The sequence below is a fragment of the Equus asinus genome, chromosome 13 (assembly GCF_041296235.1).
Source record: "Equus asinus isolate D_3611 breed Donkey chromosome 13, EquAss-T2T_v2, whole genome shotgun sequence".
NCBI lineage: Eukaryota > Metazoa > Chordata > Mammalia > Perissodactyla > Equidae > Equus > Equus asinus.
Genome location: NC_091802.1, coordinates 19897497 through 19916007, shown reverse-complemented (window position 1 = coordinate 19916007; position 18511 = coordinate 19897497). Strand labels below are relative to the sequence as shown.

The 18511-nt window shown below is 50.4% G+C and overlaps 1 protein-coding gene across 2 annotated transcripts in view; it reads left to right on the top strand.

The window, feature by feature from the left end:
* The first annotated feature begins 5934 nt into the window (after positions 1-5934).
* SLC13A2 (solute carrier family 13 member 2) overlaps positions 5935-18511 on the top strand; it is a 28393-nt gene continuing 15816 nt past the window's right edge. The window contains exon 1 of one of the 2 annotated variants that reach the window (XM_014862104.3): positions 5935-6176. In XM_014862104.3, the coding sequence (XP_014717590.1) occupies positions 6075-6176 (102 nt within the window). In that variant the 5' untranslated portion in view covers positions 5935-6074. The remainder of the gene's footprint in view (positions 6177-18511) is intronic. The other variant, XM_014862105.3, reaches the window with a different exon arrangement.

The window sequence follows — 18511 nt, the reverse complement described above, 5'->3', positions numbered from 1 at the left end:
ACATTGATTAATGTGAGAGGATGTAATGTGAGAGGGCGTCCTGGGGCAAAGGTTGGTTTCCTCCTCTTAGATCAACGACTAATGATCTCTTGGGCAAATAAACTGAACCTGAACCCACAAAGGGCATTGGTTTCTTGATCCTGAGACTCAAGTGACCCTGGAGAAGGGCTGCATCCACTTAGTGCTAGAAACAACTTAGAAATAACAATAGCCACCATTTACCCAGGGCGGGCCCTGCAGTATAGTGTTTCTTGTTCTTCGAGAAACCCTGCAAGGTAGGTTCAAGTCTTCTCTTCTGGCTACATGTCCAGTTTCTTCTGCTTTACAGAGAGAGAAGTGAAGCTCAGAGAGGTTGTCTGGTCCAACGTCATGTAAGTACTAAGCTTACAAAGCCAGGATTCGAACCCAGATCTGTTTGATTCTAAAACTCTTCCATGCTCCTCTGGGTTTGATGAATGGATGAATGAGTACGTGGATGGATAATGAATGGATGGGATCAGGTTCAGGGACCCAAAGATTGGAAGCTACCATTAAAATTCCCATCTCTTCCCATCTCTGTGACCTCCCCACAATAGATAGATGAGATAGGTGAGATAGGTAAACTCAGGTTAAAATTAACACCAAAGGAAAGTTTAAATGAGAAAACAGAGGGACTTCAAAAGAGCTGGGCATATGTATCTAAGGACACAAACAACAGAGTGAAAAGGCAGCCTATGAAATGGGAGAAAAGATTTGTAAATCATATCAGCATATATCTGATAAGGGGTTAATATCCAGAATATGTAAAGGACTCCTACAGCTCAACAACAACAAAAAATAACAATGATTTGATTTAAAAACAGGCAAAAGACTTGAATAGACATTTCTCCCAACTAGCACATGAAAAGTTGCTCAACATCACTAACCATTAGGGAAATGCAAATCAAAACCACAACGAGCTATCACTTCACACCCATTGGGATGGCTGCTATAAAAAATCCAACAACAAACCGAGAATACTAAGTGTTGGGGAGGATGTGGGGAAATTGGGGCCCTTGTGCACAGTTGGTGGGAACGTCAAACGGTGCAGCCTATGGAAAACAGTATGAAAGTTCCTCAAAAAACTAAAAATGGAATTTTCATATGATCCTGGAACCCCACTTCTGGGTATATATCCAAAGGAATTGAAATCAGAGTCTCCAGGAGATATTTGCACATCCATGTTCGCAGCAGCATTATTTACAATAGCCAAAAGGTAGAAGCAACACGTGTCCATGGATAGATAAACGGATAAACAAAACGTGGTATAGATACACCGTGGAATATTATTCAGTCTTAAAAAGGAAAGGAATTCTGACACACGCTACAACATGGATGAACCTTGAGGATATCATACTGAGTGAAATAAGCCAGTCACAAGAAGACAAATATTGTATGGTTTCCCCTTAAATGAGGTACCTGAAGTCGTCGGTCATGGAAACAGAAAACAGAATGGTGGTGGCCAGGGGCCGGGGGAGTGTGGAATGAGTTGTTGTTTAATGGATATAGTGTTTCAGTTTTGAAGATTAAAAAGTTCTGGAGATTGGTTACAGAACAACATGATTATCCTTAACAGTACTGAACTGGACACTTAAAAATGATTATGATAAACTTTTTGTTATGCGTTTTTTTATAACAATTTTAGAAAAGAGCTGGGCATGGAGATTTGGAAGAAGAGGAGACAGGCTTGCCGCTTGGTAATGCAGGGAGGAGGCTCTTGGGCTGTCTCTAAATGAGCCTCAGGTCCCTTTTAGCATCACAGCAATGCCTGGATGCCTGCCCAGCCTCCAGCAGCCAGAGCAGACGGACAGGGCCAGCTCTGGAAGGGGTACGCCCTATCTCCACTTCACAATCTCGATAGTGGTAAAAGCACATTCACTTCTTTGCCTTGTTGCCTGACCAGTGGCCCTCATCCACAGCTATCTGAAGATCCAGGGAACAGCACCAGAACATGCTGGAAGGAAGGGTTGGCCTTTTGGCATGAACCTTATAAATTATTATATGGGGGTCCCACCCACCCAGCCACCCACCGTCCATCCATCCACCCATCCATCCATCCACTCATTCATTCTTTCAAGACATATTTGTTGGGTATCAGCTCAACAGGCTGAGGAGGTACATACGTACATATGGACAGTCATACAGACAGCCCCTGCCCTTGTGGAATTTATAGTCTAGTGGGAGATACGGATGAGTTATCAGGAGAATGAAATGCATTGTGCTATGTGCTGTGATGAAGTCATCTAGACACTTAGCAGGGGACCTGATCCAGTCTGTGATGAGAGTTCACGAAGGAAGTTCAGTCTGAGGCTGAGACTTCAAAGATAAACAAGACTTAACCAGTGAAATCGAGAGAGGGAGGCAGGGAGAATATGCCTATGAAAAGCAAGAGCATGAGCAACTCCCCGGAGATTTTTAAAAATCCAGGGCCAGTTGAGGATCTGAAAACAGCTGAGTCAAGGCAGGAGTCACCGGTGAGAGCAGAAGAGGAAAGCAAGGATGGGATCTTGTAGGGTCCGTTAAAGTACCTTTTGAGCAGCTTGCAAGGTGCTGAGGGGGAACATGAACATGTCTGAGAGAAAATGAGAAGACCCAGTTGGAGAGGCAGTAGAAGACGGGGGGGCAGTCAGGGCCCCTGGAGTCAGATTCTGGGTCCAGGATTCTCAGAGCTGTGAGCACGATGCCTGCCCCTGACTCAGTGCAGGACTCCCTCCACCTCTCTCTACTGTCTCAAGGCAAGCTGGCCAACCAGCAGGGGCACTTCTGGTACTGGGGACTGCATCGCCTTCCACTCAGCTCCGGTTCTTTCCCATGGGGAGTGGAAGGGAACATCCTTGAAAACAGACCAGTGCACCTCTGAGGCCCTGCTACCTGCCGTCCTCTCTCTGTGCGTGAGAACATCCCTGCCCTCTTCTTCAGTCAATATTTGATGACCATCCCCATGCCCTGTCCTCTCTCCTCTCAGCTGGGCAGTCTCAGGTCTTACAAATCATTCCTGGCACTCACTGCTCTATCCAGCCAACCCCACCTTTCCAGGACCACTTGGTTTGCGCCCCTGAAGGCCCCAGACACCACCTGCTCAACCTCAGTTGCCTCAGGGGCCTCTGTCTGAATGCCCGTCCCATGCATCCGGGTCTGAACTTCCTAAAAGCCACCATTGGGCCCAGCCCCTGCTCTATCTCCAGCTTATCTGCCACCTGCTTCTGAGGATAAGGCAGTTCTTATGAGCCAGGGATCATCTCCTCTCCCCCTAGGACTTCCTCAGCCATTCTCAAGTGGCTCTCTCCAGGAGGGCCAAAGGTCAAAGTGCAAGGCAGGTGATTTCTGGTTGTGACTCCTCCCTGAGATAGCGTAGAGACCTGTCACAGAAAGGGGCCAACAAAGACTGAAGAAGGATGGCCACAGGACCTGTCACAAGCTATTCACAGTCCATTAGGAGCCACGAGAAAAAGAAGAGTTATTTGCAGCATTAATTGAAGGAGACAGAGCTGGGGCAAACTGGAGACGTGAACAAGGCCAGGCAGAGTGGGGCCCTGGCTGTGATTACTGAGCTAGGGGAAAGTTCTTGTAATGCACATGACGGCTGGACACATCCTGCTGGCCTCGGGGTACCGCCTTTGAGATGAACTAATCACTGATGGGGCCTGCCTGCTGCAGATGCAATAGCCCTCAACTCTGGTTCTCAAAAGAGGGTCAGCAAGGGTCCCAAGAGCCTGTGACTTTGAAGGGGGCTGTAGATGCGAAGCTGGGGGTCTCAGTAAAAGAGTAGCCATCTAATTTGGAAACACTGAGATTTCTCCCAGTGCCATCACAGGGACCGGAGCATGGACAGTCTTGGATATGAATCTGGGGTTCTCTCTCAGTTACTCACAAGCTGTGTGACCCCAGGCAAGTAACTTCACTGCTCTGAGCCTACATCCCAGGGTTGGTGTGGAGAGTTGGGTACACTGGGATACAGATTACACACATAGTGGATGCTGTTTCTCTGGGGGAGGCCCAGCCCTGCTCCCCTTGTGGCTCCTCCCGAGCCTCAGGCCATGGGAGAGGCCTCCTCTCAGTTGAGACAGAATCGGGGTGCTGTCTTGGGTATCTAAAACCCTTTGTCTATCCCTGTGCTTCCTGGCTCTTCCTCACCTTGCCCTGAGCAGGTGGCTGGTTGTCTGTGTGGGAGTGGCGAGGCCATAACTTGAGTTGGGGTGTGGGGGTGGCCAGTCTGTCCTGTCTTACTGTAGCTTCCCACCCAGCCTGGCCCCAGGAGTCCCATGACCTGGATCCATCCATAGCTCTGCCCATCCTGCAGGGGGCATTGAGGGTCTCTCCCATAGACTTCACCTGCTCCAGGAGTATCTCATTGGCATAACAACCCAGGCCATGCTGTTGCACACCCTGGAAATGTGGTTATCAGCTCTCAATCATGCCCTCCACAAACCCATATTCCAACCACACAGAACCTTCTGTTCTCTAAACTCTCCCACAGTTCTGCATCTTTGCCCAGGCAGTGTTTACTTCCTGAAGCATTCTCTCTGATACCTGCCTTCTTACCCGGCACATACAGATCATCACAGCCTGATAATCAACAGAAATATGGATGGAGCTTCTGCTGTATGGGGTGCGGTATGGAGTGGGGAGGGGTGAGGGTACCAAGAAACAGAGGCTCTGGCTAGACAGACAATGAGCAATTCCTTCCAACCTACAACCCACCCCCTGCAACACACACACATACACAAGGACCCCCTCCAGGCCTTAGCTCACTCTTCCCTCTGGTTGTGATCCTTCCTCCATCACCTTGTGGCCAAATTAGACTCAACCTTCAAGCCTTAGCTCAGATGCCACCTCCCCTGGGAGCCCTTGCTCTACAATCCTCGTGCTTCCCTTTCACCTGGAGCTCCCGTACTGGTGTGGACCTCCCCGGGCACTTATAAAGCATGTTTGAATTCTGGCTGGCTCTATGTCCTGGGCCCTCAGTTTCCCCACCTGTAAAATGGCATAGTAACACCTAACTCATGGTATGGTTGTACAGAGTAAATGAACTAGTACACTAACCAGCTTGTACTAAATGCTGAACAAATGGTAACAGTTACCAGCAGAATCTTAATCTCTGCATCCTTAGCACTGAGCACAGGGCTGAATATATAATGAGTGCCAAATACTTGTTAGACGGATGGATGGAAAGATGGACAGATGGATGGATGAGGAATAGAGAGATTGAATGTGTTTCCAAAATATGAGACGTTCTTTGCTGGTCTTCCATGGCAGTTTGGGATGGGGGGGCGGGGTGAGCCAGGAAGAACCTAAAAGAACGAACCTTTATTGCACACCTACTATGTAGCAGTGCTAAACATACCAATAGGTTGTCAAACTTGATCCTCATAATAGGTAGATGTTGCAGCAGAATGAGGAAGTGGCTATTCTGAGAAGTTAAGTCAGTGAACCAACATTACACAGTGATTAAGACATGAGACAGGTGATTTTGACAGTTTCCCTGATACCTGGGAGGAGCCGGAGGCTTGCTCCAGGAGGCTTGGCTGCCCTCAGTCTCAGGCTGGAAACTCCCGGAGGGGAGGGCTTCTCTGGAGGCAGGGCTGCCCCAACCAGGACCCTGTATAAACTGCTCAGTGAGAACCTGGTTTTGGGAGAATAAAGCTGGGGAAAGCTGAGCTGGGGAGGGGACTTGGGGTCTTGCTCTGTGGAGGCTGGCTGTGGGGCTTCCCAGGGCCCCCTCCTTCTCCACCTATTCCAGTGGCCCTTAGCAGCCTCCATGCACAGAAGGAGTTAACTTCAGGCTTAACTTCTTAAAAGAACCTGAAGCTTTTATTCCTTGATCTCGCTCTCCTCCCTTTCTATGCAAAGTCTTCCTGATCTTTACGCCTCCTGCAGGTCCCTCCTCCTTACTCTCACCTCCTGGACTCCAAAAACACTCTTGATTGCCAGGGTGGGTCAATGGTTAACACTCAACCAGCTTTACATAAGCCTGCTCTGGCTGCCTACCTGCTGCGTCGGTCCGTCAGTTCCCTGGATCCCGGGGGCAGCTACAGCAGCCCTGGTGGGTCCACGCCATGGCCACCTGCTGGCAGGGCCTGTGGGCCTACCGCTCCTACCTGATTGTGGTCCTCATGCCCGTTCTACTGCTGCCTCTGCCCATCCTTGTCCCCACCAAGGTAAGGGCTTGGGGTTCTGGGCACAGAGAAGCTCCAAGTGCTCAGGGGAAGGACTGTGGGGGCCAGGGTTTGGGCATCCTTAGGACCAGCATAACCTACTCATCCCTTCTAGCCTGTGAGGCTATAACCTCCTGAGGGCTGAAGTTTAAGAGGTCAAAGGGGGCTTTTGCTTGGCACCCGGGACTAGGTGCCCAATGTGAATTGCTTAGGTGCACTTTAAATCTCCCACTTTGGGAGACGGGAAGGCAGTTACGTAAAGAAGGTGCAGGTGGAGGCAGATGGGGTTATCTGCCTACTGTGTGCTCACCCAGCCCTGGACTGGGCTCAGTGGAGCATGAGTGGGGCTGGCTGCTGGAGAGGGATGGAAGAGGAGTAGGAGGAAGTGGCCTCAGGCAGTTTGTGCCTTTAAGAGCATAAATAGAAAGAAGGAGCTCATCTGTGACCCCAGGGCTAAGTCTGCTGAGGAAGAGGGGTGGGAATTGGACGAAGGGACCCTGCCAGTGGGCACCACAGACACCATACCCTGGACAGAGGGGGAGGTGCCACTGCCTCCTGCCTCCATCCTCAAGAGCAGGAGTCATAACTTCGGCTCCCCTTAATTGGAACACCCCCACCCTGCATGCCCTGTACCGAGCAGCCAGGAACCCTTTCCCACATTTGGTGAGGCAAGTCTGACTGTCCCATTTTACAGATGAGGACAATGAGGCTCAGTCACTTACCCCAAATCCCAGGGCAGATCCTGGTTTTGGAGCTCGAATATTATACACTCTTGGGGCCCCCTCTGTAAATAAAAGAAGACAAAATTATGAATCTAAAATTAGCACAGGGCGTTGGGAAGGTTGGTCCAGGAGAAGGCCCTTGAAGCACAAGCTTCGCGGTAAATCTCCCGCTAGCAAGTCACCCGGATAGGAATCAGCAGAGCTGGAGGTGTGGTCTAGCTCCAAGCCTGTGCTGTCTTCTCTCCGTCCCGCTGTCTCCCGAAGGCTGAGATGGAATCGTGACCCTGGCCCCACCCCACAGCCCCAGAACTGCTCGTTGAACCATTTTCTTCCTTTTGTCACAGATAGGGAAATCAAGGCAGGCTTTCTGTTCATGGTGTCCCAAAGAGGTGAGGGACTGGGGATGTAGCGGCATGGCCCCTGGGCCCCTGACACCTGATAAGTGACAGGGCCTGGCTGACCTTTGAGATGACCCTCATCTCAGGCCAAAGCCAGTGGCACCTCTGTGCTGGGAGTCCATCAGATGGGTTTTCAGACAGGCTGGGCCAAGTGTCTAAACCAAGGGAGAGAGGACAGACAGGGACTTTGATTCTCATTTTACTCCCTGGGAAAGTATAGCACAGAAAGCTTCAGTAACTTGCCCAGGGTCACACAGGAAAGCCTGAGCCAGTACTAGAAGCCAGGCCTCCTGGTGGGAACACGGTGTGTCAGGAGTCTGTCTTCCCTGTGCTGCACCCAGCCCTGCTGCCTGCCTCTGGCCCGCTGATGCTTCCTCCCCCGAAGCCCCCCCACCCAACTCAGACGAACTGTCCCCCGTGCTGTCTGTGAAGGCCAGCCCCTCCACCGGAGCCCTGGATACCAGCCCCTCTCAAGGACATTGCCCCTGTAGTTATCCTCTTGTGCATCACCCATTTTTCCCTCTCTGCCTGATCTCGCCCATCAGCATGCAAACGGGGCCGTAATACCTCCCATCTTAAAAACAAACAACCCCTCCTTTAATCCCACATCCCCTCCGCATATGCCTCCTTTCTCTGCTCTCTCTCACAACAGAAAGCCTCAAAAACTGTCTACGCTGCAGTAGTCTCCTCTCAGATAGCTCCAGACTCCAAGAGGAGGCGGGCTCTCAGCAAGTCCCCGTCTGTCAGCTTCCATATTACCAAACCCCTGGTCTGTGCTCACCATCCCCAACCCCTCAGAGCACTGTCATAGCTCGGCACCCCTTCTTTGCAATGCTGTCTGCTTTCAGCTTTGGTGACACCTTCTCCTGGCTTCCTTCCCCCTCAGCCACTTTTCCTGGCTCTTCCTCACTTTTCTGTCTCTCCCAGGTCATGTTTTGCTGTCTCTTGCTTTGAAAAGCATCTCGATGCTAATGACTCCCCCAGTCTGTAACCCCAGCCCTAACCTCTTAACTTGTATTATCCAACTAACCCTGGACACTTCCAGCTATTTTCTTTTTTTTTTTTAAGATTTTTAAAAAATTTTTCCTTCTCCCTAAAGCCCCCCAGTACATAGTTGTATACTGTAGTTGTGGGACCTTCTGGTTGTGGCATGTGGGACGCTGCCTCAGCATGGCCCGATGAGCAGTACCATGTCCGTGGCCAGGATCTGAACCAGCGAAACCCTGGGCCACCGAAGCAGAGCCCACGAACCCACGAACTTAACCACTTGGCCACGGGGCCGGCTCCTGGCTATTTTCTTTTAAGCAGCATACACTTTCACATGTCCAAAGCAAGGCCTGTTTGCCCATCGTTCCCAGGTGGCTCTTCCTGCAGTCTTACTCATCAAGATATGGGTCAACCATCTACCTCAGAGCTATTCATGGTTGCTCTTTTTCCTTTTCTTCCACATGCACCAGCAGGTCCTGTTGACTCGATATCCCAAAAATACTCCCAATGGAATCACTTTCCACTGCCTCCTCTCTGGTCCAAGCAACCTTCATTTCTCTCCTGTCTCTGTCCCTCTCCAGACCATTCTTCACCCAACCACCTGGATGGTCTTTTCAAAACATAAGATCATGTCACTACCCTGCTCAAAACCCCACACAGGCTTCCCGTCAAACTTAAAATGCAAACCTCTTAGGGAAGCCACAGGTCCCTGGGGCTCCACCCCTGCAGATACCCTCAGTCTCCATGCCCCTACCATGTCCTCCCTCTTTTTTTTTTTAAGTTATGCTTTTTGGTGAGGAAGATTGGCCGTGAGCTACCATCTGTTGCCAATCTTCCTCTTTTTTCTTTTTTCTCCCCAAAGCCCCAGCACACAGCTGTATATCCTAGTTGTAAGTCATTCTAGTTCTCCTATGTGGGATGCCGCCACAGCATGGCTTGATGGGTGTTGTGTAGATCTGCACCCAGGATCTGAACCAGCGAACCCCGGGGCTGCCGAAGCGGAGAGCATGAATTTACCTACTACGCCCCCAGGCCAGCCCCCATGGCCTACCTCTTGTTCACTCTTCTCCAGCCTCACCAGCTTTCTCTCTGCAACCCAAATTGCTCATCTCCCTGCCTGGAATGTTCTTCTCCCAGATGCCTCCTTCTCATTCCTTGGGTTTCAGATTAAATCTACCTCCCTAAAAAAGCCTTCTCTGGGGGCTGGCCCTGTGGCTCAGTGGTTAAGTGTGCACGTTCCACTTCAGCAGCCCAGGGTTCACCAGTTCGAATCCTGGGTGCAGACATGGCACTGCTTGGCAAACCATGCTGTGGTAGGCGTCCCACATATAAAGTAGAGGAAGATGGGTACGGATGTTAGCTCAGGGCCAGTCTTCCTCAGCAAGAAGAGGAGATTGTCAGAAGATGTTAGCTCAGGGCTAATCTTCCTCAAAAAAAAAAAATTTAAAGCAAAAAAGCCTTCTCTGACCACCCCCAGTCACTCTTTATTCTAAAACCCTGTTATTTTCTTTAAAGGGCTTTCACTATCTGAAATGATATATTTGTTTATTTTCTATTTATTCTCTGACCTCCCTCACTAGAATGTAGGCTCCGTGAGGGATGTTGTCTTTTTCCATGCAGAGTCCCCAGTGCCTGGCATAGAGTAGGTGCTCAACAAATACTTGTCAGATGAATGAATGAATGAGTGAATGCATGTGGGCAAAGAGGGCTCCATCCTGAATTCCTGCAGAGTCCCTGCTCTCTGCAGTGAATCCCCAAGCTTACCTCCATGCGCCGGCCCCTGAAGTGGGAAGGAGCCCCAGACGAGGCTCAGACCTGTGTGCACATAATAATAGTTGACACTTACTGTGTATTTTTTATGTGCTAGTCATTGTGCCAAGCACTTCAAAGCATTAACTCGTTTATTTCTCGCAACAACCTCTGAGTTACCGTGAGGTTACTACTATTATCTCCACTTTACAGACATGTAAACTGAGACTCAGAGTCGTAAAGTAATTTGCCTAAAGTCCCAGCTAGAAAAAGGCAAAGTGTAGACTAGAACCTTGTCTTGAGGTCTCTGCCTCAAGCCGTCCGGGGTTGCAGGGAGGTGCCCCTGTTGTGAGTCACCTCATGAGCCATCTACCCTCACATCCACCCAGCCATCAGCCAAACCTCCCACTGCCCTCCAGTCCGTGACGTCTGTGGAGGTCTTGTTCTGTGCTGGGGGTTCCCGAAAAGGAATATGGATGTTTTATCCTTAAGCTGCTTTCGGTCTAGAGGACCAGGTGTTTATGCCACACAGAGGTCCAGCCGGAAGCCTGCAGGAGCTCAGAGGAGGGAGAAAATTCTTCCAACTGAGTCAAGGGAGAATCTGAAGCAGTCGGCATTTGAGTTGGGTCTTGAAGACTGAGATTTCAGCAGTCAGAGGGCAGGCCAGGTGAAGGAAATGGCAGGAGCAAAGGCGTAGGGGCTGGAAATAGTAGGGTGTATTTGAGGAATTAGCAGCAGAATCCTTGAAATGCTCATCACCTTCCTGTGGTCCCCGTGGAAGGGAGGCAGTGGGGCCTGAGGCCTTCACTGCTCTCCCGGTCCTGCAGCCAGATAGCAAATAAACACCACCAGTGTGCCAGAAACCTTACATCCATCCATTCAGGCATCCATTCATTCACTTATTAGGGAACACGGACTATGTGGCAGGTACTGTTTCGGTTCAGGGAGGGGAACAGGATCCAGGGGAGTTTGCAGTGCCAGGGGTGGGGTGGAGAGACACACCAAAAGCATATGCTGCCCATGCTGTGAACACCACACAGCAGGCTGTGACCATGACCTGGGGAGGGGCTGCCCCAGATGGAGTGGTCAGAGAAGGCCTCCTAGGACCATGATATTTACCCTAGGACCTGAATGGCAAGAAAGAGCCAGCCAAGCACAGCTCTGAGCGAAGAGCTGTCCAGGCAAAACATGCAGTACAAAGGCCTGAGGCCAAGGGTGAGCTTGGCAAGGTGGAGAGATAAACAAGGCCAGTGCAGCATGGGGACCTGAATGAGGAAAGATGGGTTAAGACTGGTCAGCCAATGTCAGCCCTACAAGGCCAGGGGAAGGAATGAGGATTTTATGCTGAGGGCCATAAGAGTTAATCGTTGCTCAGGGGTCAAATAGTAAGTTAGAGTCAAAAATGCAAATGCCTCCTGGGACCCAACAGAACCATCTGTGAAAACATTCTCCCAGCGACGTGGTATTTGCCAGATAAAACTTAGCTGAAATCCATATTGTATTTACAGTAAGAACAGAAGGCCGAGCTTCTTGATCTGAACCGCCTGCTCTCCTAGAACGTAAGAGCAGTAGGTGTGTGTACACACACGCTTTAGCATCTGTGTAACTAAAATCCCCTACTGCAAGCTGTTCCTGAACCCCAAAGAGGGACCACAACTCAGATGATTTGCTGTGGGCAGGAAGACCATTCAAAGAATTTGGACTTCAGTTCTGGGGCCCACCTCTATCTTTTGAGACTTCCTGGCTCTCAGTCGAGAAAGCAGAGTCCAGGGAACAGAACATGGATTTTGGAGCCAGAGTGATGCGGTTTCAAATCCACTCCGGAGCGTGTATGGCCATGTGACCTTACCAAGCCTCTCCCCGCTAAGGGGCAGTTGTGAAGATAAAATGAGATAACCCCCGCACACAGAGTGTCTGGCATCCAGGGCTCAGGAAACCACAGCTCCCTGCGCTCTCTGCCTCTTCTCTGAATTCCTGGTCCCTGGAAAACACTGCTAGCCTTGGGCACTGTGTACACACCTGACTTCTTTTCTATAGATGACTTCTGTTCAGATGGGCTGGTGCCCTCATGAGGGCCTCAGGCGTCTACCTACGAAACAGTGAGGTGTGTCTGGTCACCCTCACCAGAGCGGTGAGGTGTGGTCCCTAAGAGTGGCCATGAGCAGCCCTGGGCTGAGTGGAGACAGGTTTTCTGGCCTCTGGGGTGCATGGGAGGAGGATTAGAAGAAGGAGCCAGCCTCCAAGGCCAGGAGGATCCCTGGAGTAGAGAGAGAAGGTTCCCCAGCTTGGACTCTGTCCTCAGATTACCAAATCAAGTCCACGCTTATCAGCACCTGCTAGGGGAAGGTGAGAAACGCGAACATAAGGTAGAATCTTGAAAATACAGTTTCCTGGATATAATCCAGCAGCGAGGCCCAGGGCTGTTGTGAGGATCAAGCGCACGGAGGAGTGTGGGAACGGCTCGCTCATCATCGCTCCTGCCTGCTATTTGGTCTTTACTGGACACAGGCAGGCCTGGCCAGGGCCCAAGCTGTGAGGTCAGGACTCTTCCTGTCGCTTTTGTTTTCTCTGACACTCAGAAACCCATTGTTTCCCTTTGTTGGCTTCTTGGAGCAGAAGATGATGCAACAAACTCATTTACATTAAGTTGCAGAAGTAAACAAAGATCACCCAAATGAGATCAGGCAAAGGCTTGGAAAGGAGTCAGCCACTGTCCCTTGCATTTGGCAGAGCCTCAAAGGCAGGCAGGGGTGAGAAGGCTTTAGAGCGAAAAAGGGAAGGCTCAGTTGTGCCCCGACTGGAGGCTATGGCGGGGAAGCGGGAGGCAGGCTAACGAGAAAGGGAGCATCCTATGTGATCCGTTTGGGGAGCATATTTGGCTTTCACTGGTTGGTCCTGAATTGGAATCGGGGGTAGAGAGTGGGAGGTAAAAATTCGGGAAGCTGGCAGTCACTGAGCTGATCCTGACTGTTTGGGGCCAACTGCTGCAGAGGTCGTGGTTTGGCTGGAGGGCTGGCTGCTGCGGAGGTGGTGAGACGTGTTTTTATATATGGACTGGCCATTGTCCCCTTCGTATATTCAGTCTCTCAAAGGCGTTAGGCGTTTGCATGGGCCTGTTATTCCTAGAAAGGATATCACAGACACCCCCAGCCCACTCTGCACCTTCTTCCTCAAGTGCCTTCGGCCTGGCTCCTCCCCTTGTGGCTACTGCCATGCACCTAGACACCCAGGACAGGCACCTGCAAGTTTTCCTCTTCCCATTCCTCCTGCCCAACCCATCAGCCATCATGCAAACCCTCTGTCTTCTGTCTCCTACCATCTCTGGAGTCCGTCCTCTCTCTCTATCTCCACTGCTATGACCTGCTCTGAGCCCCTGTCATCTCCCCACTGGACACCCAGCATGGCCTCCTGTGACTTCCCAGCCTCCCATCCCGGGTCTTCCGATCCATCCACCACACTATCGCAGGTGTAAGCTCCCTGTTTTCATCTTTAGGTGATGTATTTAATTAGGGGACACATACACATCGTACAAAATTCAAGAGCACAAAAGAATGAAACAGCGAGGGCTCCCTCCCACACTCTGCCCCAGGGCCCTTCCTGAGGGCAGTTCCAGCAGCCAGCATGGCATACGTCCTCCAGAGCAGGGACTTCTCACCCTTGGGAGTCTGGTGGCAGGATTCAGCAGGCCTGTGAACTTGGATGGAAAAAAGTTACATTTTATTGTCAATAACCTCTCAAGAAAATTTAGCCTTTCCTTCTGTTGTGAATGTAGACAACAAACCACAATAGTACTAGCGATGTCTTTGACTTTGCTGCCAGTAGAAATCACAGATATTTTCACATCGCATTACAGCTGTTGCCAGGACCTTGAAATATTGTTTATGTTAATCATGACTTTGAAATGACAATAGCCATTAGCCAGTGAAGGTCTTACCAGTTAGGAAAAAGTCACACATATCACTAGCTTGCCCATTTTTTCATATTTTAATGACTGTATTTCAATATAATTGGTTTCCTTTGTAATCCAATGCATTTTGTTTAATGCATTTAAAAAACATTATTCTAAGAAGGAGTTGGAAGTCTTCATCAAGGGAATCCTAGTACAAAAAAAGGTAGGAATCCCTGAATCAGAGATTTTCCTAAGTATATACAAACCCTTATGTACATATTCTTTTAAATCACATATGGTAGCATCAGTGTAATCTGACCATGTTATCCTCTGCTTAAAACCTTTCAAGGGCCTCCCCTTTGTACCCCTGTCTCCTGGATAAAGTCCTAGATCCCTCTCAGGGCAGACAAGGCATTTTCCAAGCATCATACCCCTCCAAGAATGCGTCTTGATCTTTTCTGCCTCATTCTGTTCCCTCTGTGCTTACTCCCTTACCCCGGCACCTTTTGCTCACCCACTGAACTCCTATTCATCCTTCAGCACCCGCTCAGCATCCCCTCTCTGGAAGTCTTCCTCAGCCTAGATGCCGGGGGGCTCAGGGAAGAGCCCCCTTCTCCTCTGGGATCCCACTCTCTGGTGTCTCCTTTGCAATGGTGCTTGCCAGGCTGCCACCTGGTGCCTCGCCTCACTCTCAAGACCCAGGAGTGCTCACTGCCAGAAGCATCTCTACTTGCGAGGGGCAGAGGGGCAGCGGGTGTGGCCCAGTATGTACCAATCCATCCCCACCCCTGGGTTAACCTTCAGTCACCAGGAGGAATAAGTTGTGACACCTCTGAGACTGTGGGCATATTTGCTGCTGCCCAATAGCCACAGGCTGTGCATGGGCAAAGGCCGTGATGCCCACAGGTCCCACACCTTGCCCACACCCAGGGTCCAGAGTCTGCCCTGATTCCCTGGCACCTTCATCTCCACTTGTGCCTCATGCATCACCCTGGTCCCCCAGCAGCGCAGGAGCGCATTGGTCTCCCAGTGCCAACTCTGCCATCTGCTCACTGTCATCTGCAGTCCTTTACAACTTATACCTACATATTCACATCCTTCATCCTTAGAATAACCCAGCAGGGTGGGTATCTCTCTTATTCCCTTTTGTAGATAAGGAAACTGCATGAAGGAGATAAAAGCGTGTACAGCATGAAATGCTCAATGTTGTTTACCAACAAAAAAAACAAAGCTGAGAGAGGTTAAGTAACTTGCCCAAGGACACATAGCAATAAAACTGGGCCTGGATGCTCAGGTTTTCTGACCTCTGACCTGTGTTTCCCATTACAAAAGAAGCAAGTTGCCAGTTTTGGGGTTTGGAAGCCCTCTGAGGGTTTATCTCTTCGGTCTGCTGTTGGCTTTGCAGGGCTGCCCACCCACCCACAGCCTTATAGGCCAGCCCACACGGGGCACTCAGATTCCCTAAGGGCCAGAGCTGGGCCAGACTCATGTCTGTATCCCTAGTGCCTAGCATTTATTCACTCATTCGTTCACAGTGTCAACTCTGTATAGGTACCAGGCACCCTGCTGGGGGCACAGAAGCAGACTCAGACCCTGCTCCCTGGAGAGTCTGACGACAAAGATTGATATTCATCAAGAAATTCATGAAACTAAATGTTTAATTACAGACTGTGATGAGTGCTATGCAGAAGAGATACAGGGGCTTAGAGTATCAAAAATGGGGAATATACCCCAGCCTGGAAGCCACAGACACTTCCCTGAAAAAGGAATCTTTGAGTTGAGATCTCAAGAATGAGTAGACAGGGGCCGGCCCAGTGGCGGAGCGGTTAAGTGCACACGTTCCGCTCCGGTGGCCTGGGGTTCGCCAGTTCGGATCCCCGGTGCGGACAAGGCACCACTTGGCAAGCCATGCTGTGGTAGGCGTCCCACATATAAAGTAGAGGAAGATGGGCATGGATGTTAGCTCAGGGCCAGTCTTCCTCAAAAAAATAAATAAAAATAAAAATAAAAGAATGAGTAGACATTAACTGGGCAATGTGGGGAAGGAGAGAGGAAATTGTGTGCAAAGGCCCTGTGGCTTCAGAGAGGGCGGAGTATCTGAGGAACTGGAAGAGGGCCAGTGTGGCTGCAGCAGAGGGAGCAGGGAAGAGAGGCACAGACCAGCCCCGCACTCTTCCTAAGAGCCGTGGGAGAGCCTGAAGGGATCTGAGTTGCTTGGAGGTGAGTGTGTGTATGTTGGGGAGGGTGGATTAAACAGATTTCTGCCCCGAGATCTCACTGGCTACAGCAAGAAGAGATTTCAGGGGCAAGAGAGGAAGCTGGGAGGTGACTAAGCAGGCTCTTGCAGGAGTCTTGGTCCCAGATGCTGGGGCTTGGATCAGGCCAGTGGCCCAGAGCTGGAGAGAAGTAAATGGGAGGCATTTATGGGAAAAGTAAAATGAGGCCTAGAACCAGCAGGACCAGAGATCTGGAGCGGAGAGGGTATTTGTTGAATGACTGTCTGATGAACAGGGCTGATCCTGAGGTCCCACTTCTAAAACTGGAGATACTAACCTCGGAATGGGACAGACTGTGGAGCCAAGGAAAAGGGATCCCCAGGACTCTACCCTGAGGGGGTGCCCCAGGGCCTGGCACCTGACCCGGGGAGGCCCCTCCGAACCCAAACAGCTCCCCAACCTCAAACCCACGCCCACTAAGCTTCAACCAACAAATGTCAACAAGGCGGTGCTAGACCTCCCGAAGTCACGGTCCTCACCCCTGGATGGGAGTGATGACAACTTCTGCCTCAGGGAGAGGGGAGGATGAAACGAGAGAGAATGTGTGCAAAATGCCCACCCACTCTGCCTGGCCACTGTAAATTCTCCACTCTGGCTCACATCCGCCTTCTGGGCCCATAGAGACTCACTCCACCCGGAACTGGGCCTGGGAGTTTAGAAAATTCCCCAAGTGATTGCCTCAGGGAAGCCACAGTAGTTGGTGCTAGATAAATATTTTCTTTCCCTTTGTCTTAATGCAGGGATTTTAACCCACTTCTGAGCCATGAATGCCTTGGGCTATCTGGTGAAGACTATGGACGCTTCTCAGAACATTGCCTTGAGATGCACAAAATAAAACGCATAAGATTATAAAGGAAACCAATTATTTTGAAATACAGTTATAAAAATGTGAAAAAATAAATCACAATTCAGAAACATAGGTTCTTCTCCATGAATGCATTAAATAAGATCTAGTGTTGATATAATAACTACCATCGTGTCAAAATAGTCATGTGTGTAGACAATATTTCAAGATATATTTTGAGATAACTGTGACAACTGGTCTGTGCAGACATCTGACAGCTGACAGGCACAATCAAACATCTGTGACAAAATCCCCAACAGCACCGTCAACAGGAGTATGGTTTTGTTGCCTGTGTTCATAACCTTAGTTAGATGTTAGTGAAAAGATGAAATCGTTTTCCCATCTGACTTCACGGATCCCTGGAATTCTATGCCCCAGTTAAGCACCCCATGAACCAGGAAGAGCAGGTCAGTGAGTTAGGCTACAGCTGGACAGGCTGCCCAGAAGGTGGGGTGGGGACACAGGGCCAGGGCCACCAGGGCCAAGGAAGGCTTCTCAGAGGAACTTTGAAACCAGTTTTGCCTTTTGATCCAGAGACAGACAGACAGACAGACATGGAAAGGGACACAGAGAAGCTGTAAAGGAGTAGGGAGTGAACACATTGGAGCTCATGGGGCACATATGACTGTTCACGGGTCCCCCTGGAGTGTAGAAATGGGGTCTCAGATGTGAAGGCACTTGCCTGGAGCCAGGTAACAGGAAGTGGCAGGTTCCAGGGAAGATAGTTCTGTTTGGATTCAGAGCCCCGGCTCATCCCCAGACACCCCACTGGTCACAGCGAGCCTAAGGCTGGAGGACACCCCACAAGTGCAAGGGATCAAGCTCAGGGTAGAAAGTGAAAGTAGGGGTTCAGAACCAGATGGGCTAGCTTCTTCACTTGCTATTTGTATGACAGTGACACATTTATTACTTAACTTATGTCTTTGTTTCCTTGTCTGTGAAATGGGAACAATAGTCTTTACCCCACAGTGCAACTAAATGCCGCTCAAAGGCATCTGAAGGCGTGGAGCATGATGCCTGGCACAGGTAGTCCTCAGGGTACTTTTGCTGTTGTTAGCAGAGGTTTCTTCTTGAATCAGCAGAGTGACCCATCGCCCCAGCCCCCTCCTTGTCTCTGGTCAGAGAATTCTGGGTGGGCGGGATGGGGGGGGTCACCAGGGTCCAGAGGGGCTGGCCTGCCCTTAGCCCCAGGGGCGGGTGAGTAACTGGCCCATGCAATCATTGCAGGTGAGGAAGTGGTTGAGGAAACAGCAGCTTCAGCAGAATCGGTCTCCTGCTGTGGGAGGAGAAGGGGTGGGTCTCTGGTCGAGGGTCAAGGTGGCCCCACCCCTGGGGCCCATGAGTTCATGTCCAGGGTGAGGAGGGGTGGTGGAGGTTTCATGGAAAGTGAACCTAGCACCAGACAGATTGGGCTCTGCAGCGGGGCTGTGCAGGCTGTGTGCTGTACCACTCCAGGGGCGCCATTTACCTCGA